At 32.9% G+C, this 27,440-nt stretch overlaps 3 protein-coding genes across 5 annotated transcripts; 2 read left to right on the top strand and 1 right to left on the bottom strand.

Moving 5' to 3' along the window:
* The first annotated feature begins 408 nt into the window (after positions 1-408).
* Positions 409-9,568, top strand: LOC117908857 (ubiquitin carboxyl-terminal hydrolase 23-like). Of its 3 annotated transcripts, none has more exons than XM_034822650.1 (11): positions 409-890; positions 1,755-1,869; positions 2,819-2,929; positions 3,918-4,090; positions 4,299-4,625; positions 5,598-5,723; positions 6,297-6,941; positions 7,040-7,126; positions 7,204-7,888; positions 8,518-8,611; positions 9,014-9,568. In XM_034822650.1, exons 1-11 carry the CDS (start codon positions 573-575, stop codon positions 9,171-9,173), a joined length of 2,841 nt encoding a protein of 946 aa, XP_034678541.1. In that variant the 5' UTR covers positions 409-572; the 3' UTR covers positions 9,174-9,568. The 3 variants fall into 3 exon arrangements, with proteins under 3 accessions (XP_034678541.1, XP_034678540.1, XP_034678542.1); XM_034822649.1 differs by having other exon boundaries at positions 6,297-6,968; XM_034822651.1 differs by lacking the exons at positions 409-890; positions 1,755-1,869; positions 2,819-2,929 and adding an exon at positions 3,605-3,824 and having other exon boundaries at positions 6,297-6,968.
* A 3,247-nt stretch (positions 9,569-12,815) lies between these two features.
* LOC117908556 lies at positions 12,816-18,201 on the top strand. The gene is made up of 4 exons (XM_034822201.1): positions 12,816-12,959; positions 15,484-15,850; positions 15,994-16,077; positions 16,181-18,201. The coding sequence occupies exons 2-4, from the start codon at positions 15,531-15,533 to the stop codon at positions 18,075-18,077; spliced, it is 2,301 nt and encodes a 766-aa protein (XP_034678092.1). The 5' UTR covers positions 12,816-12,959; positions 15,484-15,530; the 3' UTR covers positions 18,078-18,201.
* A 4,288-nt stretch (positions 18,202-22,489) lies between these two features.
* On the bottom strand, positions 22,490-24,551 carry LOC117909017 (putative F-box/LRR-repeat protein At5g54820). Its single transcript, XM_034822915.1, has 3 exons — positions 23,643-24,551; positions 23,346-23,405; positions 22,490-22,795 (listed from the first exon to the last, which is right to left on the bottom strand). Exons 1-3 carry the CDS (start codon positions 24,549-24,551, stop codon positions 22,490-22,492), a joined length of 1,275 nt encoding a protein of 424 aa, XP_034678806.1.
* Positions 24,552-27,440: the final 2,889 nt, after the last annotated feature.

Below are 27,440 nucleotides of genomic sequence, written 5' to 3'. Positions count from 1 at the left end.
TTATTATATAAAGTTGTTTAGATTTTAATAACTATATATTTTATTATTTTTAAAATTAATTTATCTTATTTTGATATGTCCTATAAAATTAGATAAATAATAAATTATTATCTTTATTTTTAACTTCTGGAATTATATTATATATATATATATATATATATATATATATATATATTTTTTTTTTTTTTTAATTTCTGTTTTGCAAGACCCCGGTTCAATAAGGCTCCTTCGAATCCCACATCGGAGAGTGAGTGACCAAAACTACCCTCTAAACTCAAACTAGGTATTGGGCGAGGGATTCGTATTGGGCCTGTGGGTTGGGTGAGCGTTAGGAATATAGTTAGTGGAAATGGGCTTTACAGATTGAGACTTTTCTCTACTTTTCATCCTTCTGCGTAAACCACGAAGTGCCGACTCGGGGGAGTGTGGGGTTTAATAGCATCATTCTCTTCCCTTTTTCTCTCTCTTTCGCAGAAGCCGAAACACCAAGCGCATACAAAAGACGGAGGAGAGTCTGGAGAGAATAGAAAGGTCAAATCTTGGAGCTCTGTTGACTCAATTACGGAGGTGTCATGGCGGAAGCGTTGATCTCCAACCCGGAAGCCAATACTCAGGAAAATGGTCCCTACTCGGCTTCGCCGGACCCGTCTTCAACTGGGTCCTTCTTCCACAGAAGAATCGAGTTTCATCTCGCAAGAAAGCCTTTCTCCGGCTTCACTAACGGCGGCGGAGGTTTTCGACTAGAGACTCTGAACCCCACCACGGATCCGAAGCGGCCCGGTCACAGTACGGGTCCGGCGGCTTCGAATGGGAAGAAGCAAGATGGGTCTGATCATGTGGAGAACGGGTTGGATCCGGAGCTCAGTATTGGGATCACATTTAGGAGAATTGTAAGCTGTTTTTGTGTGTTTTTGGAAATTATTTCCGGTTTGCGATATTTTCTACTATGGACTTTCTTGTCTGTATGAGCTTTTCAGATAGGTTTTGTTTAGTTTTAGAAGTTTGGGAGGTTTTGATTGAATTTTTTTTCATCTCCTTTTCTGTATATGTCATACTTCATAGGGATTGTTCGTCAATTTGAGTTTGTTTAAAACGTCTTCTATAATTCTTTTGGGTTTTTAATATTTTGTTGAGTTTGATTTTGCTCAACTTGTTTTCTTTTGGTATATGCTCAATTTGGGTTTTGTTTAAAACGTCTTCTTCTTTCAAGTTTCAACCATTTGTGAAAATATTTTATTATGTTCTTTGCTATTTTAGTTGATTATGGTTTTGTTCACACTATTACTCGATGTCTTTTGAGTCATCAACCATAAGAAAGATAATATTTCTATACTATTTTGAAAAAAAAAAAAAAAAAAAAACAAGCTTGTTTCTTCAGTCAGTGGCTTTATGTATAACTTCTCACATTTCAGTTAAATGTCGTTTTCTGCAGCTATTGATTGATAGTAATAGTTTTCTTGTTGGCATGTGCTCTGCCGTTGAGTAAATTTTGTTCCTTTTGAATTTGTTTCAACTGTTGAATATTTTGTTGTGTTTTTGCTTCTGATCAACTTCTTCACAAGTCATTTCCTCTTTGGATCAATGTTTTCCTTTTGTTGTATGACTTCTGTTAAGTTGGTGGTCTTCAGTTCAAATTTATTTGGAACTAAGTTATTTTGTTGAATTTGGCGTCTCTATTCAATTCTGTTGCACTTGGTACATGGAGTTATCCAATGGCTTAACTATATATGTAGGTGGCATAAATAATTTTACAGGGTGCTGGTTTGGAAAATCTGGGAAATACCTGTTATCTTAATTCAGTATTGCAATGCCTGACTTATACAGAGCCTTTAGCAGCATATTTGCAAAGTGGAAAGCATCAAAATTCTTGTAAGTCTCTCTCTCTCTCTCTCTCTCTCTCACACACACACACACACACACAGACACACACACACACATGGTTTAATATATTCAATTCATGTTTTTTTAGACTGAACTTTAGTATTTGATTTTTCGTATGGTATGACATAGTTTTAACTCTTTAAATCCTACTATTTTTCTTGAAATTGGTTATATTTTACTCTTTACTTCATGCTTCCGATAGATTTTGCATTAGACTTCAATTTGTTTTAAAGTGTCCTCATTAGGAATTATTCTGAATATTATGCTATGCATAGAGTATATACTAGAAGTACAAACTATGGGATCTGATAAGTCCATAGTCCCTAAATCCCATATATGCATAAACAGAATTGTGCTCAAACGTGCCCAACTCCCTCTATGCATGCTTTAAACATGTAGGGTTTCTTGGATTAACTTGTTCCAGAATTGTTCCTTTGAGGGCAAGATGGAGTGGACTACTGAGTAAAGAATTTAACATTTATAATGAGCCCTTGTTCTACTCTTCCTGTTTACGACTTTAGGATTTTAAGATTTATCTAAATTTCCATCAAAGTGAATAAAATTTTGAATTTATTGTACTTCACATGTTTCACTTGTTCTTGCGTAATTGACATTGTAACTGATTGAGCTTGGACAGGCATAGTAATGTGCTTGAAGTTTTGATGTAGTCCCTGGGTTCTATTTGTTGTTTTTATTGCAACCCCTATAATCAAGATAATCTAGATTGAGTAAACAAGTTCTTGATTGAACTATCTTTACTAAGATTCTGTTAGTAATTTTGCCCCCTGTTCTATTTTTTCTAAATTATATTTTTTTAGTATTTGTATCATTTTGTTATTTATCTAATTTGTGACTGTTTCACTTTGAACCTGAGTTTAGGAGGCCAGTATGTTGTAGCCATGCTTTATTTCTAATGTCTGTCTTAATGTGAATGAAGGTCGTATTGCTGGATTTTGTGCTTTATGTGCTATCCAGAAGCATGTCAGCCGTGCTCTTCAGTCAACTGGAAGAATATTAGTACCCAAGGATCTTGTCTCTAACTTACGGTGTATCCTTTTTGAAGTGTCATAGTGATTGCACTTTTTGTATCTTCGGTTAATGATATTGTCATATTGATTGTCTTTTTCTGTTACTCATCTACTAAGTTTCTTGGATTTTCTTTCCCTTGTTTTTGGTCGTATGATGACAAAGAGGAGGTTGGTGTTTAGGTTCCAAAATTTGAGTGCTGTCTCCAATTTATGTTATTTGTTCTTAACATCCTTTTGGATTTTCCATATTTTCTTCTTCTAAATGATATATAGTGAGTTATCAACAATGCTAAGCAAGTTTCCTTATTGTATGATGGGTTTAAATTCAAATATCTAGATACAAACTAGGTGTAGCTACAAACCTCCCTTTTAAGCACGTTTAGGGTCAATGTGGATCATGCAAAACTTGAGGAAAAGTATAAAGGAAAGCTATGTATTAATTAATATGTTATTATGTATGCTATATACTAATAGCTTATAATAGGTAAAATTGATTACCCTTATTTAGTCTATATTTGGAGGAAGCAATCAAAATCACCGAGTGGTGCTGTATAGGGTTTTTTTTATTATATGCTATTAGTATATAGTATCCATAATAACATATTATAGTTTTTAAATATATAAAAAACTATAAGCTCAATACACTTTTTTCCTCCATCCTTCTATAAAGAATTTTCATCATATTTTATTTTCCTTCATATTTTTAATGAGAAATAAAATAAAAGAATTTGAGATTCCTTCCTTTTGCCCCCCTTCCCTACAACTTCTTGAGATCTAATGGAGCCTTTAGTGAATTTGCTTTTATTTATCAAAACATTAAAATTTCTGATTCCAATGAGCTCCAAGTGAAAGACACAATTTTCTGACATACCTGAGTGCTGAAGGACATGTCCTGCCATGTCAGATTCTGTGAGGGTATAGCTCAATGGTTTACTCTGTTCTTTATGTATAAGGCCTTTGTTGTTATTTTGATCTTACAAAATTAGTTATTCTTGACTGTACAATTAGGCATATCTCGTAACTTCAGAAATGCGAGACAGGAGGATGCACATGAGTATATGGTACATTTGCTTGAAACAATGCACAAATGTTGCTTACCTTCAGGTGTGCCAAGTGAATCCCCTAGTGCTTATGAGAAAAGTTTGGTGCACAAGATCTTTGGTGGTCTCCTTCGTAGTCAGGTAACCTTTAGTTGCCATTGGAGCACAATGATAATGTTGGCAAACAGGAATTATTTACCTCTATGAAAAATCCAGAATTAGGAGTTATTCTTGAGATCTTGTGAATAAGCTATATGTTCTAGAAGGGACTCGACAATGCTATTAAAATGTTCCGATGTAGGAAGCTCCTATTATATCATTCTTTGATGGCTACTTGTTGCATTTTCAGGTGAAATGCATGCAGTGCTCCTACTGCTCCAACAAATTTGATCCATTTCTAGATTTGAGTCTTGAAATCTTCAAAGCAGATTCCTTGCATAAGGCCCTTGTGCACTTCACAGCAACAGAACAATTAGATGGTGGTGAGAGACAGTACCAATGTCAGCGGTGCAAACAGAAAGTTAAGGCTCTTAAACAGCTCACAGTTCACAAGGCACCTTATGTTCTGACCATCCATCTAAAGCGGTTTGGTGCACATGATCCTGGACAAAAGATTGACAAGAAAGTTCATTTTGGTCCTACAATGGACTTAAAACCTTTTGTCAGTGGTTCCTATGTGAGTGACTTTTTTTAATTTCTTCAACTGATTTTGGAAACTTGGTCAACTTTCACATGTTGCACATGGTCCACAGTTTCAATCTAATTTTTACTAATAGTAGTTTCCATGGGGGAAAGTGAGTTTGAAAAACAATTCATGATATAGAAACAGGATGCATCACTTGAAAGAAATTATTGCAGAATGCCAGAAATTGAAATAAATACAAATGATGAAGGAAAAAATGGGCTGAAATAGTTCGGTTAAGCAGGCTGCAAATGGTAAGAGAAGTGTATTAAAAAAATTAATTTTACTTGTAAATAAATTCACTTCTCTATGCCTTTCTTAAAAATTTTCCACAGGTGTCCCTGACATTTTTTCTCTTCATTATTTCATCTGTCCCCAATGAAGAAACTGTTTTACATCCATTTTGCAAAAACATTTCTATGTAGCAGTTCAATAGCAGTTGGAAAGTTTGGTCAAAGTCGAAATTGAAAATTAAGTCCCTGGTACCATTGTTGTTATAATGAATTAGGTACGCAATGGAAAAGTGGCACATATGGTAGGTACTTGGTGCTCTGGATTTTATGTTTTTGCTGAATCTCATGTAGAACCCCTTATGTGTTTGACAGTGCTTTATTATCATTGATGGCTGAAGTAAAATTAAAATTTGGTTCCAAAAGATTTCTTGATGATTATCAGGCTTATTAATTGTATCAAGCATTTCCATACCAAATTGTTAGGTGGTACCGATATAACATTAATTTTTACTTTCCATATATCATATATGTAGACAGATTTTATCTAACTGCATGTGTCCTGTATGCTTGATAGACCTCTCAGGTGCTACCATCTATTGAGAACTTTTCGTCCTTCTCTTGCACTGAATTTGTTGTTTTGTTTGACATTCTGATATTTCTGTATGTGCCAGTGGTAACTTGCAGCTTGTGCTGTTGTATTATTTATTTACGGTTAATTTTCTTTACTGGGCAGGAAGAAAATTTGAAGTATACTCTTTATGGGGTTTTGGTCCATGCCGGTTGGAGCACCCATTCTGGCCACTACTACTGCTTTGTTCGCACTTCAACTGGCATGTGGTACTCCCTTGATGACAATCGGGTAGGAAGTAACTTAACATTTTCAAGTCTATACTCATGGGTATTCTGGGAGTATGTTTGTAAACCATGCACAGATGACATCATTCCATTTGAAATGAATGTGTCATTTTATGGTATGATCTTTTTATGATTTGAAAAAATGTTATTTAAATATGATCTTAACTACCTAGCCCTTGAGGCCTGGCTCAAGTGGTAAAGGTATGGGGAGGATTGTGGTAGGGTCCGGGTTCAAGTCCCAATGGGGAAAAGTTTACCTATCAAATATATGTGCACCTCTTGTAATTTCCAACATAATTTAGGCTTCCCCTTGGAGTTCAGTATTACAACTCCAAGTTCCTCAGTTTTAAACATATCATTTCACACATGAAAATATATTGGTGAAGGCCTCATATTTCATGTCTTCATCTATTGGTGACTCCATTCTGCAGTGTGCTTATCCCTTAAAATGCTGTATAAAGCAAAAAACGGATTCATGGTTCCATACACTGTGTGGACACCTCCTAATGCGTGCACCTTCATTTTTTTTAGATAGGGGGATGACTTCCTTATGATTTTACCCTAATTTGGCATACAGGTTGTCCAGGTTAGTGAGAGGACTGTTTTGGATCAGAAGGCCTACATGTTGTTTTATGTTCGTGATAGAAAAAACTTCACTCCAAAGAAATCCATTGATGTTGTTCAGAAACAAAACTTGGTTGTGAGTGCCATAGCAAAGAAAACATGTTCCAGTATAAGTCAAGGTATAAAGGAAACCATTCAAAATCGACCAGTCGAGAAAAGTTTAAGTGGTGCCGTTGCTTCTGCTACTGTAACCACAAATGATGTATCTAATGTTGGCTTGTCAAAGGAGATTCTATCAAAAGAAGCATCAGCTCCAAAAAGTAGCAGGTTCTCATCTGAATGCTTGGCATTGAAAAATGGTCCCATGTCTGAACCTCCACCTAATGTAGCATTATCAAAACAGCGAGTGAAGGAGCCTTCTGTTCTGAACCCTACTCTGGAGAAATCCATGCCACCATCAGCTCCATCTGTTAAGGGAAGTGGTATCACCAATCTTGACAATGCTGTTGCAGCTTCAACTGGTGCCAAATTTAATGTGCGCAGTGAGGATGAAATTTCTAAGAAAGATCAGGGCATCTTAGATGTCATACAAGCCAACTGCCTCGGTTCCCATAATTCTGCTGCCGATAAGCCTGACTCAGAGAAGACCTCTCCGAAGGCAATTGGAAATTCCATTCCCTTTGCGGTATATATATATATATATGCTATGGTGGATTTTACACCTTATTCTTAACCCATGATACCTTTTTTATGCAGGTTGGTATTATTTCAAATGCAAATGGAACATTGGAGAAAATAGAACCTGTTAAGTTGCCAAATGGTCCTGGTGGTGAAAGTTTTCAGGTAGTTATTTTATTTATTGAATACCTTAAAGTCAAATTAATTGTTTGGTCAAACATTGACGTTTTCCTTCATTGCAGGTTGGTAGTATACCCAAAGGGAGTGCTGCTGGTGACTTACTTATTGAAAAGGTTGATGATGGTGGCCAGAAATTATCAACCAAGTCAGTAGAATTTTCTAGCCCGCCAAGCATGATGAATGGATCTATCCACATGAAAACACTTGATTGCAAGCCTCACAGAAAATTAAAAAAGAAGCACATGAAGAGAAGCATGCATCTTGTCTCAAACAACCTCTTCCGAGCATCCTTGAGCCTGCGAAAGAAGAAAAAGCAGAGAAGGAGCAAACGGCACACTTCTGACATCAAGAATCTCACTCAAGAACGCTTACTGGAAGCAGGTTGTTTATCTATTGATCAGGGCCCATCCACATCTGATAAAACCCAGACAATTTCTGTGGGTCCAACTAATCCTCAGGGAAAAAGGGTTAAGCATGGTACCAAAAAGGGAGATAAGAGAACTGCTGGGAAGGATGTAAAAACCTCTAATAGTGAATGTCTGATAGATACCATGGATATGGAGATCAGAGACAGAATTGGTCAGGAGGGAGCAATGCTTGCAACAGATAAAGAACCACAAAAGAGCTCTAGCTCAGTTGCAAAACAGTGGGATGCACAAGGTTCTGATAGTTTAAATGATAGTAAGAGAGATCGGATGCAGAATGGATTGATGAGTATGCTTACCAGAGGTCTAGACAAGACAATTGGTAAATTTTTATTTGTTCATATATTATTTGTATTATCAACTTCAAGAATATGTTTTAACCTTTCATAAGCTGCACTATTTCTGAACCCTTCACTTGGTACATCTGTGGGCAAATAGCTTCTGGGATCTACATTCATTGCATTTAATCAAGGAGATGTCCTTGGGAAATTTCCTTTCTGTTTAAAATAAACTTTAATTGCTTGGTTGGTTAGATTGCTGATTTTAGCCTCGTTAAGTTGCTGAGATCTAGATGAGACCCATCAATTGTTGCATTCACACTGGTATTAACAATCCATCCGTTTGTGCAAAGTGACCTTAAGAGGCTGTGTGTGCTGAAGGGTTTGTGATATTAATATCCATCCCTAACAAAAACTCACATGGGACATCTTTCCCTGCGGTCCAAATCTGGTTGGCCATCTTCTTCATGTTGTTCTCCCACTAACAGATCCCAAATGTTTGAAAGTGGTCCAAATTAATACACATTTGCTAGTGAAATTTCTCTACTACACTAATATGCCTAAAAATTACAGGTTGGAAATGTGCATTCATTATGATAATAATATGATAGCATAACCCTTGAGTGATTCAGTTTTGTGAATGATGTTTTTGGCCTCGTATTGTTGATTGCAGTTGCTCGGTGGGATGAGATAGAATGGCCTTCAAACCGGGTTATGGAATCAAGAAGTGTGGAGGGTGTAACCATCGGTTATGTACCAGATGAATGGTGAGTTTTGAATAGTATTACTTATTCTGTTGCTGTATAGTCTATTAGTGATTACTGATGATAGCTGAGGTGCCCTCTTGCATCGACAGCTTGAAAGATGATAAGAGTTAACGCATTAATTGTGTTTGGGTTTGGAACTTTTAGGTGAAAGGGAGGGAAAAGTCTTCAGGTTAATGTTATGGATTTTTGTTGATGATTTTGATTTATTTTCATCTGTGTTTGTAACTCAAAAACTGTTTTAGCTGGATCCACATGGGTTCTCCATCCTGTGTGATAAATGGGTTTAAGCTGAGAGTAGGCAGTCACCCCATTGCTAGTTGTAGATGATCAGCCTGATTACTCTTTATTCCCTTTCTTCTATATGTGTGTTGATCTGCGGTATGACCTTTTCAACTCTTACAGGGACGAAGAATATGATCGGGGCAAGAGAAAGAAAGTAAGGAGCTCCAAAGGTAGCTTTGGTGAACCTAATCCTTTTCAAGAAATTGCGACCAAGAAGGCACATTTTAAAAAGGCAAAGATGGATCGGTCCAGCTCCAGAAACCAACCACTCAGGATGTGAAGAAATGAAATATACATGAATGGGTGAGGAAGCTTGACCTGTTTCCCTGACCATTGCAATGCTGTGCTGATCTGAGCTGATATTTTAACAGAGAAGTACTCAGAAATAAACTGAATTCGAGCATTTTTGTTTTCCCATTTACAATATATATTTTTTATTTTTTTGTCTTTCTTCTCTTAGAAGAAAGTTTTGTTGTTTGGTCTGGTAAGGAAGTTATTGAACTGGTAATTGACCTTTATTAAATTACGGTTCATCATGTTTGAAGACTTTTAGCTGAAAGAGCTACTTTGTTGTTAAGGGAGTGTATCAATCGCAACACTTTTAACAGGAGTGTATTCTGTTGGTTGGCTTACAACCACATATTTCTTTCCTTTAATCAATTGCTTGTTACCTTAGCTTCCTTCATTATATTGCCAAATTAATCCCGAAGGTTTAGTGCTTGACATAATTAAAGAAGTTTCTTTCTGTTTACTTATGCCACCTAACAGTGCTTCTCCAAAGTCCAAACCCAAGAAAAATTCACACAATCTACCATTCCCTTTCTCCTTTTTTTCTACAGAGAAAAGATCTTGGGAAAATGAGTAAAAATTAGTTGGGAAATTAACAAGTATCAATTTTGAGCATAGAATCTTTCAAATAACCATCTCTTATCAGCCTAAAAGCGAACCAAATGATAATCACCATTACTGAAGCATTTGGGCCATTAATATTAATGGTCTTCAGTGTAGAATTATAGATGTTGTTTTGTTACCCAAAATCTATATAAACTAAATCCCAGTTAGCTTATAAATCCCATGATTATGATTCATAGCTAAAGAATCTGTTCAGAGGCAAAAACAGGTGACCATTTGGTGGTGTTGCATGTATTTGCCTATTGTCTTCCCAATTGAGGGAACTCTGACGCAGACCATGGATAGTATGCTTCTCTTTGTAGAGGGGAACGATATTTTTGTTTCAGAGATAAAGTTGATTTTCCAGTATCCCACTTGTGGATAGCTCTCCAAGGATTAGAGGTTTGGGCCTAGGTTCATGATCAATTTCTCAATCCCGTTGGGTGCTGTTTCCATGCCCACTCCCCTTGAGGTTTAATCTTTGATTTTTAAAACATGTGAGAAATGATGAGAAAAAAATATATAGAGAAAATTGATAGAATGAAAAAAAAAAAGCTAGCATGCTCTTTTATTTTCATCTTTATTGTTTGAATGACCCTTGCAAATGAAAAATGCTATAAATTTTATATATATTTTTCTCCACGTTTCTAAAGAAAACAGTATGAAAAATAAATGAAATTTATTATAAAAAAATTATATATATAATGTTTTTAAAACTAGATCAATTATTAAAGCACAAAAGTTACTAGTTATTCAATAATTGGACTAAAGGTAGATGATGATGATGTCACAACTATATAATTTATATATTATTAAAAGTTTAAAGTCTTAAATGCATTTTATTATTAATATTGATAGATTAGATTATAATAAAGATAACAAGAATATTTATTAAAATGATATTATTTCTAATTTTAATAAATATATTTAACTTGTAATTATTCTTGTGTTATAAGATTTTATTATTTAAAATTGTTTGGATTTTAATAGTTATAAATTTTATTATTTTCAAAATTATGAGTTATTTTATCTATATTATTTTGATATTTATTATCCTATAATATTAGATAAATCATAAATCCTTATATTTACTTTTAAGTTTTGGAATTATATCGTATATATTTTAAATGATTTACAATGCAAAGATGCTTGACACACCTTAGCCGTGCATGACAGGTTCAATCCTGATTCTAGTGCACCCACAAGGTTTTCAGCCCTTAAAAAAGAGGCCCCTTTGAATCCCACATCGGAAACTCATCCTATGAATTGGGTCAGGGCTTCGTGTTGTGCCCGTTCATTGGGTGGGCAAAAAGTTTGTGCCGGTCCAACAGATCCAATTAGGTAAATCGAACCAAGTCAAGGTCCCATATTTAAAACATTTGGTTTTCAGAATAATCTATTAAAATATAAATAAAATTATCGTAAATTTGTTTTAAAAAATAATCCGATTTTAAAAATAAATTTTAATAAGAATTTTGTTAAATACATATTTAAAATTAGAAAAAAGATTTTTTTGAAACCTTTCCTAAATAGACTTAAATTCGTAGAATAGGAAGTGGTGTGAGTCAAAAAATGTTTTTGAAAAAATATGATATTTGGTAAAATTTAGGAAATATTATTAAATTTTTGAAAAATTATTTCTATTATTAAAAAATCCCTTAATATAATTTTTGGATAAGCGCTTATAAATAATTCTCTTAAAAATATTTTGAATATATTTGATAGCGAACGTTTATAATATTTTTAATATTTGAAAGATAAAATTTTTCTATCTTTCAAATAAAAAATTTAAAAATATAAAAAACTCTTATTAAAATCACTATTAAATAAAATTTTCAAGTAAAAAGACTCCTATTTAACAAAATTTCATAATGAATATTTGAAATTAGAACATTATTAAACAAATTATGTCCATTAAATTCCTTTTATGATTCGTTGAAAACTTGACTTAAAATTTTAAAAAATACTAGAAAATTATAATTTGTAAAATATTTTGCAATAATTTATTTTATTATATATATATATGAGAAATATTAAGTCATACATAGTAACGAGTCTGCATTAATTGTGGTGTCCAAACTGGAACTTGTACGAATGCTTCATGGACTTTTTTGAAATAGGAAAATTTCTTACAAAAGGAATCTTATGATTTGTCGAAAACTTTATTAATTTTTTTTAACAAATTTAGAAAATTATAATTTGTAAACTTCATCTAACCTTCTGATTTGAAATATACACAAATACTTATTTTTTATTTATCATAATCCTTTATATTTTTGGAGTCTCAAAAGCCAATTTTTGAAAAATTGGTTTTGGAAACAAAATTTTAGTTGAAACTTAATTTTTTTTTAAAAATACATATTTTTTAATTGTTCTTCATTCAAATCTTTCTCGGAATATCCTAAGAAAACACCAGTAAATATTTCAAATATATTTTTTTAAAACAAATTATTCGAAAACTATTTTGAACAAAAAATTTATCAAATATATTTTTTAGATTAAAAAATTAATTTTAATGACATGATAGATCCAATTACTTTACCGGAATTGTGTTTTGTCCTTGTTATTGAATTTGAGTGAATATGATAAAATCATAAAAATAAAAATTATGCTAAGATCTTATATGTAGAACAAATTGTTTTCTCTTTTTTTTTTTTTTTTTTGTTTCCAAAATTAATTTTCTGACTTAAAAAGGATTAAAATATTTTTTTTGGAGTTATGAATATTTTTTTTGTTAAAAAATCAATTCATTGTTATCCATAATTTATTTATATTAGAAATTGGGAAGAAATAATGCAAATTTGGAAAGAAAAAAAAAACTCTAGAATCCTTTTTATTTATTTTTCTCTATAATAATAATAAAAAAATATAAAAACAAATATGGATAAAAAATCTCATCAAATTGAACAATATATTTATTTACAAATACGTTAAGAAAAAGGAGTTAATTGCTTTTCTTTGATGCTCAAACAAAGCAGTTGCGGAAACCTGTTATAACTCCCCACTCCTCCCCACTCCAAAAAAAAAAAAAAAAAAAAAACCCAAATACCAATAGCATGATCCCGTGAGCTTCCATTCTTAAAATTCAGAAATAGTCTCCGTCCTAACTCCCTTTGTCTCCCTCCCTCTCCCTCTCAATTCCCAAAACCCATCCAAAACCTTCATTCAATTCAAAGTGAGTTTCTTTCTTCTTCCGATTTTTTGTATTTTTTTCCCCTTTTTTTTGTGTGCAATTGTGATGTTCTATGGGTTTGTTTGTGTTGTGGGTAATACTAATATTTTGGTGGGATCATGCTCTTCTGTGTGGGATGTTATGTGGGTTTGGTTTGTAGTGGGTTTGCTAATATTTTGTTGGGAAGAAATTTGAATATGCAGATATCTTTCATGCTTTCCTGCATGTATATCTGTCGTTCAATATATCTCTCTCTATATATATAGTGGGTTTTATTGAGTTCTGTTTAAGGTTGACATTTTGTTTTGAATTGCCGGTGAATGAAATTTGCAATGAGTGTGGCTTCTCGTATCTGCATTATGCTTGGACCCCTGCTTGTATTGGCAATTTTTGCAAATGTAGGAATGTTTTTTCGAGATCAGGGTTGTGATAGATGTTTTAGGATCATAGCTTCCCATGATTTTGATTTTCTTTGTGGTTGATTCCTTAGAAAAGGAATGTGTGTAATGGTTTTGATTCTCGAAATACGAGTCTATTTGTTCAATGGTTTCATCCTACCCATGAATTTTTATGGTGTTTTTGTGATGTTGGTTGTCAATGGTGGGTAAAGTCACATAAGAAATGTATACTCAGGCTGGGTCTTGTTGATTAGGGATTATGAGTGATTTGGGAGTTTTTCAAGATTTAAATTTCGTTTTTTTGGTCCTATGGAGGAGTACATGATTCAATGAGATTTTGGCTCCCATTTTTTTTCATTCATCGTCTACCACATTGGTCAAATCTGCGTGATCATCTTTTCCTGATTAGCTGTTACAATTTTCGCTCTTTTAGTTTTCTTGTTAGGAGATGTCCTCCAGGAATCAGTTTCAGGTGATCTAGTCAATAAAATCCAACAAATGATTAAAAAGATTATACAGACAATTATCAGTTTCAATTTTGATCTGGTTGAATTAGATTAAGTGATGAACAGAATGAGAGTAAATAAATCAAAGATGTGTAAAGGATTATTTAATTAATTCTCTTATAAGCCAACTTAACAATACAGTCTTTCTAGGTGGTATCTCTCTTTCAGGACAATGAGAACCATGGGAGTTACGACCAGATATCGTGTTTAGATAGGGTTAGGATTCTCTGTTTTAGTCAGGAAAGCATTCCTCTCAGGATTAGGAGTTCCACCGAGAAAGGAAACTGCAAGCGGTGCATTCTCATTTGATTAATTTAGACTTTTGCTCGTGGAGTTTAGTATACTAAATCCAAAAAACATGCTTCAATTCACAAAATTGAAGTCTTGATTAGTTTAGCAATTTCTAGATGCTGTCATTTGTTTTCCAGTGTCAAAGCATGACTAAGCTAAGAATATCAAGGGTCACTAGGCTAATGTTCAACCACCTAATGCCTAAGATCTGTAAATCACTTGTCATCCTAAGGGTGTGCTTGTCGATTGTCAAGCTGAGAAGTTTACAATTTATCCATTTAGAATTAGCTGGCTATTGAAATTCCCAACAGTGATGACCTGATATTTATGTTTCAGATATTGGTAACCCCCTGTTTAGTTTTTGCAATGGACCATAGTTTACATGTTCTATTTGAAAAAAAATAATCCTTTAGTCATTGTGTCCAATGTATTTATGGGGGAACCTGGATCCACAATTTATGGCATTCAACTTGTTTTGCTGCCATAGCAGTAATTTTCATACCCACTATGTAAATAGCTATTTTAAAACTGATTGGTACATCAGATTTTCTACACCTCTGGTAATGGTTTGCCCCAAGTCATTTTCAACCATGAAAAGAAATAAAACTGGAACAGAAATTCATGTAATGAACAGAATCATGAATATAATTTTGTCTTATTTGTCTAAACAATTCTCTCTCTGTTATGTTACATCATGAATCATTTATATTTTCCATGCTTATTGGACGATGAACCATTTGCTATTATGATGTTTCAAGGGATAAATTTTTTGCAGTTTATTTCTTTTTTTTTTTCTTTTCCTTTTGATAGGAATTCCCAATCCTACTACAGCATTAAAGGAAAAGAGAAGAAACTCAAGGTTTTATTTTTCTATTTGCATTTTCCTTTTTGTCTTCCTTAGGTTTAAATTTCTTAAAAATTAAAATTTTGGATTAAAATAAATTTACTATACTTTTCTTTCCTACCTTTTTCAGCAACAGAAGAGAGCATTAAAGGAAAAGAAGAAATTTCAAATCCCCTGATTCATGAACATTAATAGAATGTACATAAAGGAAAACAATAAAGAGTCATATAGCATAACTGATAAAATGACAAGGTAGAATTGTATGTGAAAGAGAGAAGGCTCACTTTCTCATATTATCTAAACAGCCAAAGGCACCACATGTTTTTCGTGTTAAATACTTTTATCTGATAGGTTGAGTCATGATGAAATAGATTATTGACCTGTGGATAGATCCCCAATATTTGGAGTGCTCTAATGCCATTTTTTTAGGATAATACTTGTCTTTGATTGATAGCTGACAATTTACTCATTGATAATTTGCAATGTAGGTGATTGATAATTCAGGAATGCATCTTTTGCTACCGCTACTTTATAGATGACTGGTGTTGGGAAGCGACTGTATTGTTTTTGTCATTGGGGGGGAAAGCGTAAAATTGACACTGCAAGAAATGTGACTTATGAAGGAGGAATTACAGTGGCTGTTCTCCTTACTGAAGGTACAAGCTACAATGCTTTTGTACCGCTTGTGTGCGAGCATCTTGGCATTGACCCAAAAGGAAAAGTACTATACTATTCTGCTAAGCTTGATAAGACACAATATATTTGTTTGAAAAATGATTCTCAATTAAAGGCCATGTTGGAATTGAATGATGAAATAGCTGATGTGTATGTGGCTCATGCTGATGGTGTCTTGAGGTATGAATTTTTCTTTTTCATTTTCTTTTTGGCCCAATGACATACTTACTCGGATTAGGTATTATTACTGTTATTGTTATAATTTATGTTGCCATTAGTTTTGTCTATGATGAATCGTTTTCTGGGATGTTACATTTTTGTAGGTGCTCAAACCCAGCTTTGCAACAAATACCAGTTGAGAGTGGTGCTAACGGGTATGTGGACCATGCAAATGATGGCAGTTCTGGGTATGATTTTCAGCCCCCACGACCTGTAATCAGATTAAATTTTAATTTGTATGGCTATTAAATATGATACTGAAAATGCTTGTTGTATCACTGAATTTTGAAGGTCCTCGTCAAACATTGCTATGCAACCAATACCAAACAGGAGTAATGAAGAGCCCAATACCAATCTTTGCGGCAATGATATCATGGCTTCTATCCCAAAGCACATTGAAAATTCCCCACTTGTGGCTGCTATGCATAAAAAGGCCATTTTTGAAAAAGGCCAATTATTTGACAGCCCAGAAGAGTTTCAGTCTGCTGTTGAGAAACACTCACTTGAAAATAATTTTGAATATACAGTCAAAGACAACAGTTATGAATATATGAGCGCTCGATGCAAGGTTGATGGTTGTCCATGGAAAGTAACAGCTGTTTGTGAAGGAAACACAAGATTAGTCATGGTGAAAAGATTTATCAACATTCACAAACATTCTGTGCAGGATCAGATGGGTTGCAAACTGGGTTTGAGTTCTAATTTGGTTTCAGGATTGATTGTAGAGAAGCCAAGTGCTGATCCTTGCTCTTTGTCTAAAAGGATACATAAAGATCAATCAGACTTTGATGTTGAAGCGAACTATCAAAAATTATGGAGGGCAAGGAAGAAGGCAAAAGAGGCAATTAATGGGAAGCCAGAGGACTCCTACAAGCTAATTCCATGGATGTGCAAGCGACTTATGGAGTCAATTCCAGGTACAGTTGCCAAATGGACATGTAGTGATGAGAATAAATTCAGGCAGTTATTTGTTGCATATGGATGCTCCATAACCGGTTTCCATAATGGATGTAGGGAGTTGCTGTTTGTTGATGCCTATCACTTGAGTGGGCCATATAAAGACACTTTGTTGTCTGCATCTGCCTTAGATGCAGATGATGGCTTATATCCTCTAGCTTATGGGGTAGTTAATACTGATAATGATGAAAACTGGTTGTGGTTCCTAGAGCATCTAAAGTCTATTCTGATGGATCGTCACGTGGTTCTAGTTTCAGACAGGAACCCAAGCTTTCTTTCAGCAGCTAATAAAGTGTTTGGCAGTGATTACAATGCTCACTGTCTCAGCCATTTGAAGGAGAGCCTAGACTACTTCATAAGTAGTAATCCGGTCTTAAAGATGGGAACTGACAAAAAGAAAATAGCACTGAAACTTCTCAACGACATTGCATATGCAAGAACAACTGATAAATATGAAGCAATGTTAGGAAAGATGCGGTTGTTAAAGGAGGAGTTATATGATTGGGTTGTGTCCACTGGACCAGAGCATTGGGCTAATTCTTTGTTCCCTGGAAGGCGATGGGATAAGATCTTCACAAGTCAGGTAGAGTCCTTTAACAGATTTGTGCAGGAGGAAAGAGATTTACCAGTTGTAGGCTTCATTACTGCTCATCGTCTAAAGTTAAGTGAGCTTCTATTGAGAAAGCAGTCAGAGGTGGCGAAGTGGGAAACTCCTGTGGGTGGAAAGATTGAAATGAAAATCAAAGAAAACCAGAACCTAGCAGTTGGTTTGAATCACCATACTATCTCGCCTACTAATATGGAGGTACACGAGAATGGGGAGACTTTTGCAGTGGCATTGGACATGAAATCATGCAGCTGCCGCGAGTGGGAAATGACGGGTATCCCTTGCCGACATGCTTGTTGTGCTGTAACTGCTGCAAACACTAATATTTATGATTATGTGGAGAAATGCTATATGAAGGAGACACAGGAGCAAATATATGCCTCCAACATGCCTTCAGTGCCAATCCATGATATGCCCACCTTGTCTGAGCTCCATGGAAATGACCCCAACTCTCTGGTTGGAAGCATGAGTATTCTTCATCCACCCCCAGATAAAAGACCTCCTGGTCGACCGAGGAAGAAGCAGATTGACTCTCAACTTCAGGACAAGAGGAAACTGCATTGTTCCCGTTGCCATAAAGCTGGTCATAACAGAAGTACCTGCAAGGAACAGCCATCATGCTAGGCAGTGCATATGTTTCCATTTTTATTGATTATCATTCAGTCCACAAAAATAATCAGAATATATGGTTTAATCATGTGCAAAAAGTTCAGAAGTAATGGACTATGGCAGTTTGGTTACTTAAAGCACTTGAATGCATGTGAAAATAACATCAAGCACGGCAAGATAAAAAAATTTGCACAATTTCCATTAGGTTGGATTCTTTATGAAGCCAGATATATATCTATGATTTTCACTAGACCTAATCTAGCTTTTTTGTTCCTATTAGGAAAGAAAAAAAACCTATAATTGTGGCAGAGAATGTATAAAAAGTTGAAAGTTTAAGGTAGAAACCCTCAATTTGACATAAAATCACATTATATTAAGACATTCTATTATAGTTACCTAGGCACTGTTTGGATAAGTTGCTTAAAACCCTGTTTGGCAACCACTTTACCAAATATAATTTTTTTTTCCTTAAAAATATGATCTTTTCAAAAAACATCTTTTAATTATTTTTACTTGTTTTTCTAGAGGTGTTTAAAAAAATAATTATATAAGCATTGAGAATGATTAAAAACAAAATACTACATATATAAAAAGTTTTTAAAAAATATATTTTAAATAATTAACAACAGGTTAAAAACATTTCATGTTCCCAAAAAGATTTTTGTTATATAAAAAGAGAATAGTTCTTAAAAATTGTTTTTAAAAATAGTTACCAAATAGGCTCTAAGTTTTTATTTTTTTGTTTTAGTTGAAAGTTTAAGTTAAAGTGAAGCACATAATTTTTGAAATATAATATTGAAACTTCTTATTACACATGAAATATACAAAAAAAAAAAATATTTTCTTAACTTATATATTAGACTAGTTTCTAAGTAGCAATATTTTCTTAACTTATATATTAGGCTAGTTTCTAAGTTATATGCTTGTTTAATTACATTAAACACAAAACTTCAATTGAATTTGAAAAAGATTTTTTGGCTTCTTAAAAATTATTCCCAACAAGGTTTTAATATGCTTGTTGACTTGATTAAATTTAAGTCATCTCTCATAAGTCATATCTAGTTATTAAGATTTTGGTTTTGGATGAAGTCAAATATAACCATCCCACATAAAGTTTTACCAAAAGATAACTATAATAAGATTATATCAAAGGAGTATTTTGTTAGCCATGTTCTAACTGAGTTAAAACGATAATGAATATGTTAATAATTAACTGAATTAATAGATAATGAACATGTTAATAATTAATCAGTGGTGGAGATAGGAAATGAATTGGTGGGGGTGGAGATAGATAAAATTAGTTACAAACTTATATGTTTTTAAATTATTTAATTTTTATATAAATTAGTTAAAATAAATGAAATGAGTTTGAAATAACATATAAAAATATTTTATTGAATTTAAATATTTTTTTTCTTTATTTATTTTTCCTTCCACTTTGTGTCTTTGTATTTTCCTTCTAATTTTTCAAGAACCAAATATGACCTTAATGTCCTAAAAACTATACAAAAGGATCATAACCATAAACAATAATGATCTTTTTTATCTTTTAAAGAGGTACATAACTTCTAGTCGCATATCATAATTGAAAATGCCAAATCTATTGGATTCTCGTATATGATATGTGGCTTTTAATAAATGACCTAAAACCGTTATATGAAACGATTTCTATAATGGTACATAAAAATTAATTATCTTTCTTGACTTCTGAAATAGTGCATGGTCATGATCTATAAGATGAGAAAATCATAATTAAAAAAAAAAAAAAAATCTTAACCAAGACTAAGAGTTCATTGAAAATTTGTCTATCATTGGAAATGTTTGGAACACAGAGGTGGATGATGCATATAGATTATATTGTAACATCAACTCCATTATGTATGAATTATCATAAATTTAGTTTTAAGATGGACTTAAATGACCATTAATAATAAAGATTTTGTAAAAATCTTTATGATCCAATGACCAAGCTAGCTAATTAATAATGGTTATAGGATAAAAGATTATCACAATTTGTTTTAATAATGGTTTAAAATATCATCCTAGTAAATTACAAAGGTTATAAAATCACAATAAAAAATGATAAATCTATTAAACTCTTATAGATGATACAATTTTTAACAACCTAAAAGTTGGTTTCCTTGAAGGCTTTCCATGATGGTTAAAAATGTTTTTTTTTTTCCTTTTTTTATATAGCTTTTATTGTATTACATAGTCTCACATCTACTGCGTTATAACTATATGTTTATCAAGCTTGTTACTAGCATACATCAATAACCCTCAAAACCACTATCAAAGTAATTGATGAAGGTGATAAAATCATAATTTAATTAAAAAAATGCTGAATTATGAAACTCATATATGACATAAAGTTTATAATGACCTAAAAGACAGTTAAAGACTTTTGGTAAGGGTAAACCATAAATGTCTTTCTTGACTTTTATATCATAATATATAGTCTCAAATTTATAGCATTTGAACTCTTATGTGTTATTAAGCTCTTTAGTTGCATAAAACAATGGTTAAAGCCATCACAAAAGTAAATAATAAAAGGTCAAAAAATCATAATAAAAAAACAATAAATCTATTAAAATCTTATTTATAACATGAGACTTTTTGCCGAAAAATATGAAGAGAAGATAACAAAAAAATAAATAAAAGTTATTTTTTCATGTTTGATTTCATTATGGATAATATGAAAAAAAAATAAAATATAATTAAAAATTTATATATGTTTAAATTATTTAATCTTTATGTAGAGTAGAAAAAATAAGTGAAATAAGTTTGAAATAATATATGAAAATAATTTATTAATTTAAAATTTTTTTTTCTTCACTTTTTCTTTCCTTTTATTTTTCCTTTTTATTTTTTTCCCCTAACATTTTCTCTCAATTTTTCTTGAACCAAACATAGCCTTAATGATTTAAGAACCATTATACAAAAACATTTCAATCATAATAAAAAATAATAATATATCTTTCTTAACTTTTAATGTAATACATAGCCTCACATCTACAATATAGAATTACATGAATGTTTTCTTAGGCACTTTAGTGCATAAGATAATGTAAAACCATCATGAATGTAATTAATAAAGATTGCAATTATAAACTAAAATGGCAAATCATATTAAATTCTTATGTACGGATATTTTCGATGACTTAAAAATTAATCGTTAAATAACAAGATTTCAATAACCATAAAAAAATATTATCTTTTTTTACTTCTATAGTAGTGCGTAGTCCCACATCCATAACTAGCATTTGAGCTAAGCATATATTAAGCTATTTAATAGCATAAGGTAATGGTTAAGACCATCATAAAAAATAACGGTTATAAAATTATAATTGAAAATACCGAATCTATTAGACTCTTTTATATGACATATGGTTACAATGACTTAAAACCGTTATATAAAAGGATTTCTATACTGGTAAAAAATAATTATCTTTCTTGACTTGTGTAGTGCATGGTGCTCTATCTATAGTGTAGAGTTAGTGCATGATCCCCTATCTATAGTTAGAGTTACCATCGTAATAAAAAATGACATATCATCAATGAACTTGATCATGTATATATAAAACATATACACCCTTCATGAGGACCTAAAAACCTATATATTATAGAAATTAAAGGATTTCAAAAATGATAAAAAATCATTATCTTTCTTGACTTTTATAATAGTACATTGTCTCATACATGTATATTAAGCTCTTTACTTGAACTTGTATAACAAAGATGATGGTTATACAAAAGGATTTGATGATAATATTATTCTTTCTTGACTTTTGAAGTAGTGTATGGTTTAATCAATAGAATAGAGTTCTCTTTAGTGCATAGTAGAATGATTAAAACCATCATAAAAGTAAATAATAAAGATTACAATTATAATTTGAAATTATGAATAATCATTAAACTCTTACACATGACATAGAATACCATTAGAGAAAGAATTTTTTTGGTCAAATCATTATTTTTCTTGACTTCCAAAATAGTTCATAGTTTCACATTCACGGCATCGGGGTTATATAGATGTCTAATGGTAAGTTTTGTAGTAGAAAGAATAATTTTTTAAAAACTCTACAAATCATAATAAAAAATGATCAATATATTAAACTGATGTATATATGAAATATGACTTTTAATGACCTAGAAAACCGTTAAAACAGTTTGAACAACGGTATAGAGATCATTACCCTTTTTGGATTTGTATACTAGTCCATAGTCTCACATCTATAATATGAGCTATAGGTTGTTCGCAAGCTCTTTAGTAGCATAAGTAAATGAACAAAAGCTTTATTGATCTATTTATCGAGAAATCTATCATCTAATATATATTTAAATATATTGAGAAAATTCATGAAAAAATTACAATAACATGATTGAGCAAATAATATTAATAACTAATTACTGATTCTCGACCCCATTTATGAAATCAATATCTGCAGCCCAGAAGAGGCTCTTGCATAATATTGCAACATTTCTGCCCACGATCGAGAATTCGATTCAGTATCAGCGTCTCCATGACCCATTTGCCTCTTCACAATGATATTTAATGTCTCCATGACATGGCCATGGCGAAGCAGGTATTTTACAAGTAGCAGTTCATTAGGTTCCCCTCCAAAGCCCTTCATCTCCACTATCCTTAGGGTTTCTATCATACAGGGGGAAACCGGTTCCTGTTGCCTCCAGAATACATTGTTACCTCGAAGCTCAGATGGTGGCGCATAATCCTAGAAAAGAAAAAAAACGAGATTATTATTTATGAGTTCAACATGAAAGAAATTCTTTGTCAATCATTCACAGAGATGGATACTCACAGGGAATATTCTTCCAGGGACTATTTCAATGGTTAGAATCTGTAATCTTCGGCAGCTACTCAGTAAGAAAGCGAATCCATAAGATTCATATTCATGGACTGCTGTCCTCACTGTCAAGTGTGTTAGAAATTGAAGATGCTGCCACAATGGCATCCTCTCCGATGAAAAAGGCAGTTGCTGTATATATTGTTAGAATAAATGTGGATTGCTGTGTATATATTGTTAGAATAAATGTGGATTCACATCATATTAACCATTGTTAAGGATTTAGCTATATATATATATATATATATATGATTATTGATTGATCTAGAGTATGGAATGTCATCACAAGCCTTAAATGATGAGCCTAAGACTCGTGAGGCCCAATAACCCAAAGGGTATAGTCCTTAAGGTAGGAGGGTATATAAAGGTTAAGTGTCTGTTCTTCGGATGATTACATCTTTTGAATAAAGAACAGTACCCGTTCTCTCCCGCTTCCATCACCAGGGAGAATACTGAGAAAGATGGTGCCCTCCACAGCCTTAAGAAGATCCATACATCTTCAACAAAATCAAAATGGACTCGGGTATGTTTTAAATCTAAAGGAAAAGACATGTTTGAATGAATTCGTATATATCCTGCGTGTGTTTTGGTGTTAATGGAGAACAAACTTCAAACATGTATATGTATCAGTTTCTTCAGACTATATATGTTTGCTTACCGAGAAAAAAAAAAAGATGGAAAAAAGAAAATCCAGGATCAGTAGAGGAAGTTGTACCTGAAGCATGAAACTACAAACAGTTAAAGTAGTGCATTTGAGATCTCCAAGGAGTTCCCGAATAACATCACCATAAGTGCCCTCATAGTCGATATCAGGCTCAAGCCCGAAGTCCAGCTCTACCTTCTCCACAGGAGGTTGGTTCAAAAAGACGAACTCAGACACTGCTCCTGAGTAGCTCAAGGATCGCAACAATGGCGCCCCAACAGTGAACCGATAGATAAAAGCGCACTTATCCATGACCAGACTCCGAAGCTTCAGCTTCGGCCCAGAAATGACAGGATCATCTAAATTCCAACACTTTTTCAAGCTCAGACTCTCAAGCAATGGACAGTTCACCAACAAGGCACTCAGAGCAAAACTTTTAAGTTCACTCCATCCAATTGACAGATCCTTGAGTGCAGTAAAAGTATTAAACCTCGAAACATGGAAACTGCAAGAATAGAGCCTCAAAGACTCAAGAACCCTATTTCTGTAAACGCAAGATGGTAAAGCAAATGAGGGAGGAGGTTCATCAGAATTGTATTCACCCCATGCTGGATCACAGAAGTCAAGATCCAGCCTTTTGACGCCATGGGCAATAGCAAACCTAACACAGTTCTCCATCTCAAGCTGGTACTGTTTGGGGTGCGAGAAAGCTAGGCGGAACATGTCTACCACTGGCTCTTGGTAGTCAAGTATCCACTGCCTCACAAAATAGATGAAATCCCTCCTACATAATTCTCTTTCCTCTCTTGATTCCACTTCTCTCATGAATAGGGTCTCGTCAAATTCGATGTTCTTTGTTGAACGCCATAGATGGCGCCATCTCTGGGACAAGACGCTGGTTCTGGCAGCGTCCCTAAAGGCCAAGTAGGAGATGATAAGCACGATAATGGGGTCTGGCAAAAATGAGAAGTAGTCTTCCATGGGAAGATGAATGAAGTAGAAAGAATATTGAAAAAAATCTATGGAGAATTATTGGATAGGTATTGATGCAGAATAGTAGTGATTTTATAGTGAAGGATGGGGTGTAACACATCTGTAATTCAGCATCTATCTGTAATATATTCAAGGGTTCATCTCTAGTTTATTTCCAGAATTGCTCCTCTGCATTTATTCTTAAATTATTTTCTATTTGGGTCTTTAATTTATTTCTAAAAATGTATAATATTTCTTAAAATTACAAGGGAAAACAATATATATTCCTTCTATCACTTACCATATATACGGGGTGTTTCTTCTTAGGTAAATTAAGAACTCACTTTTATATGCATATATATATCATTAATTCAGTCCATTAACTTTTTTGAAAAAAAAAAAATTCAATCATAAATTGTATCCAAATGTGTACTAAGTTCTGTCAAATTTGATTCAGACTACCCCCATTCCCATACTAAATAAGTTTCTAATACAATAGATATTTAGATGTGTTCAATTAATTTGTTCATTAGGTACATGAGTTTCTTATTAATTTTTGACAAAAAAATTCCTGATAAAATGGTTTATTAGATAACCATTATGATTTAGGGTTGAGGGTTGATGTTACTTGTAAAGAAGTTCAAGAGTTGAATTGAACTACAGGTGAATATAAGGAGTCATGACTTTTGTAATTTACCTCTTTTAAACTATAGATAAGAACAATTTTTTAATTATATGAATTTGATTTAGAATCATACCTTTTTTACATTTACTAAAACTTTGTGAAGAAATGGAGGTATTAATACCATAATGGCACTCGAGGATGTTTTTTAATTAAGGACATTTAATATAGATTTCTTAAATTTACAAATGAGGCCATAAAATCTAGGAAATCTATATTGGGGGTGGGAAACTAACCTAATCTAATCTGACTTAAACAATAATTTGAAAATAATCATTTTCAAAGTATTTTCAAACTAACCTTTTTAACTTAAAAAGTATTTATGAAAAAACATTGGTGTTTAACAAAATTAAGGAAACACTTTCAAAAATTTGAAAAATAACTAATAATGTTGGTAAATCATTTATAGTTTTTTTTTAGAGCAACATTTAACTATTGATTCTTCTAAGAACACTTTAAGAGAAAACATTTTGAATACAAATATTCCTAAATGCACTCAAAACCTAATAAATCCTTCTCTTATGTCTACAAAAAAAAAAATTAATTAGCCTAAATATATAAATTTAAAAGAAAAATTCATAAATTTGTTATAAGTTAAAAACTCATTTGATAGTGATTTTGGGAAGCGCTTCTAATATTTTTAATACTTGAAATTTTTTTATTATTAAAATGTTATAATGGTTAAAAACGTTTTTTAGAATTACTATCAAACACACTAAATACCTTCAACTCAAAGAATAGGATGATATTAAGAACTTTATTGGATTTAAAACATTTGAGCAATCACAGAACAAGTATGGTAATACAAGCCATGTCCTTCGTTACTTTACCATATAAATGTCTAAAGAAAGAAAAGGATACACCAAATCTCATGTAACTTGAAAGGAAACACAAATACATGAAAACTAATACAATTAAGGATGCATATTATACATAGGAAAGGAAATTAAATTCTCAAATAGAATGTAATTTAAGAACAAAAATCCAGAGGACGCGATTCTCGAAATAAACACGAGGTGTGCACCCTTGAAGCTATTATCCATGGCAAAACCAAATACAGATGTGTCTCATCCAACATTCACCACAAAAACACTACTATTGCTTTCACCTTAATTTGTGCATCAATGTTCTATCTATTAATCTCCATATATATATATATATATATATTCAGGATTCTTTCTACTCCATTATTCTTCATACGGCTGACTATTTCACATTTTTGCTAGGCCCGGCCCCTTTGTCTTCCTTACCATCTTACTTGGGCTTTTAAGGTTGGTGGAACCGTGCAAGAGCCAGCGTCTTGTCTCAGAGATGGCAGGCAACAAAAACCATTAATGTTGACAAGAAGGGAGTAGTATCAAGGGAGGAAAAAAGAAAATGTGCAGGTGGAATTTCACTGATTTTCTGGGGCAGTGGATTCTTATAAATTACGAAGAACCGGAGGAAGAGAAGTTTTGTCTAGCTTCCTTAAACCCCAGGGAGTATCAACTTGACTTTGGGCTTGAGACTGACATAGACTGACTGGCACATATCACATATGGTGATGTTATTCACAAACTCCTTCAAGATTCTGAAATGCATGCGCCATGGATGTATGCTCTGTAAAATAACATAGTCTGAATTTGAATCTTATGGATTGCCCAAGAATTCAGATTCTAACCATTGAAATCGTCCCAGGAAGAACTTTTCCTGTGGTTATCTCTGTAAAAGATTGACAAAAAAAGATTGTTTCATGTTAAATTTTGAAGCATTATCTCACAAATAATTATTTGCATGCCTTTTTGTTATTATTATTGGTTCCCTTCTACATCAGGATTACGCACCTCCATTTGAGCTTCTCGGAAATCTATTCATTCCGTAGGCAACAGGAACCAGTTTCCCCTGGCATAAAGCATGATAGAAACCTGAGGGTACGTAGTGGAGATTAAGGGCTTGGAGCCAAATGAAATGCAACTTTTGTAAAAATACCTGCCACTCCGTAGCCATGTCATGGAGACGTTAAATATCATTGTTAAGAAGGAAGCAAGCAGGTCATATAGCTAGGGATGTGCAGAAAGTTAATTGAACAAGTATAGGACCAATCTTTAACAATTTCGTTTCTTTAGTATATAACAGAATTAGAACATTTTGGTCCCTGGTGCCCCATATTTAACACATTAAGAACAGTTGATATAACAATATTATTTTAGTTTTTCGATAAAAAATGTCAATTATAG

Source organism: Vitis riparia, chromosome 19 (assembly GCF_004353265.1).
Source record: "Vitis riparia cultivar Riparia Gloire de Montpellier isolate 1030 chromosome 19, EGFV_Vit.rip_1.0, whole genome shotgun sequence".
Taxonomy (NCBI): Eukaryota; Viridiplantae; Streptophyta; class Magnoliopsida; order Vitales; family Vitaceae; genus Vitis; species Vitis riparia.
Note: the sequence above shows the minus strand (reverse complement) of the source record. Positions and strands in the feature narration are given on the sequence as shown.

Excerpts from the sequence above, each read along its gene's own strand:
- LOC117908857 (XM_034822649.1), top strand. The coding sequence starts at position 573 with ATGGCGGAAGCGTTGATCTCCAACCCGGAAGCCAATACTCAGGAAAAT. Across the intron at positions 4,626-5,597 it reads CTTTTGTCAGTGGTTCCTAT|GAAGAAAATTTGAAGTATAC; the intron begins GTGAGTGACTTT and ends TTTACTGGGCAG. Across the intron at positions 7,127-7,203 it reads CTGGTGGTGAAAGTTTTCAG|GTTGGTAGTATACCCAAAGG; the intron begins GTAGTTATTTTA and ends CCTTCATTGCAG.
- LOC117909017 (XM_034822915.1), bottom strand. The coding sequence starts at position 24,551 with ATGGAAGACTACTTCTCATTTTTGCCAGACCCCATTATCGTGCTTATC. Across the intron at positions 23,406-23,642 it reads TTTGTAGTTTCATGCTTCAG|GCTGTGGAGGGCACCATCTT; the intron begins GTACAACTTCCT and ends GATCTTCTTAAG. Across the intron at positions 22,796-23,345 it reads ATGGAAGCGGGAGAGAACGG|GATTATGCGCCACCATCTGA; the intron begins GTACTGTTCTTT and ends TTTCTTTTCTAG.
- LOC117908556 (XM_034822201.1), top strand. The coding sequence starts at position 15,531 with ATGACTGGTGTTGGGAAGCGACTGTATTGTTTTTGTCATTGGGGGGGA. Across the intron at positions 15,851-15,993 it reads CATGCTGATGGTGTCTTGAG|GTGCTCAAACCCAGCTTTGC; the intron begins GTATGAATTTTT and ends ACATTTTTGTAG. Across the intron at positions 16,078-16,180 it reads GCAAATGATGGCAGTTCTGG|GTCCTCGTCAAACATTGCTA; the intron begins GTATGATTTTCA and ends TGAATTTTGAAG.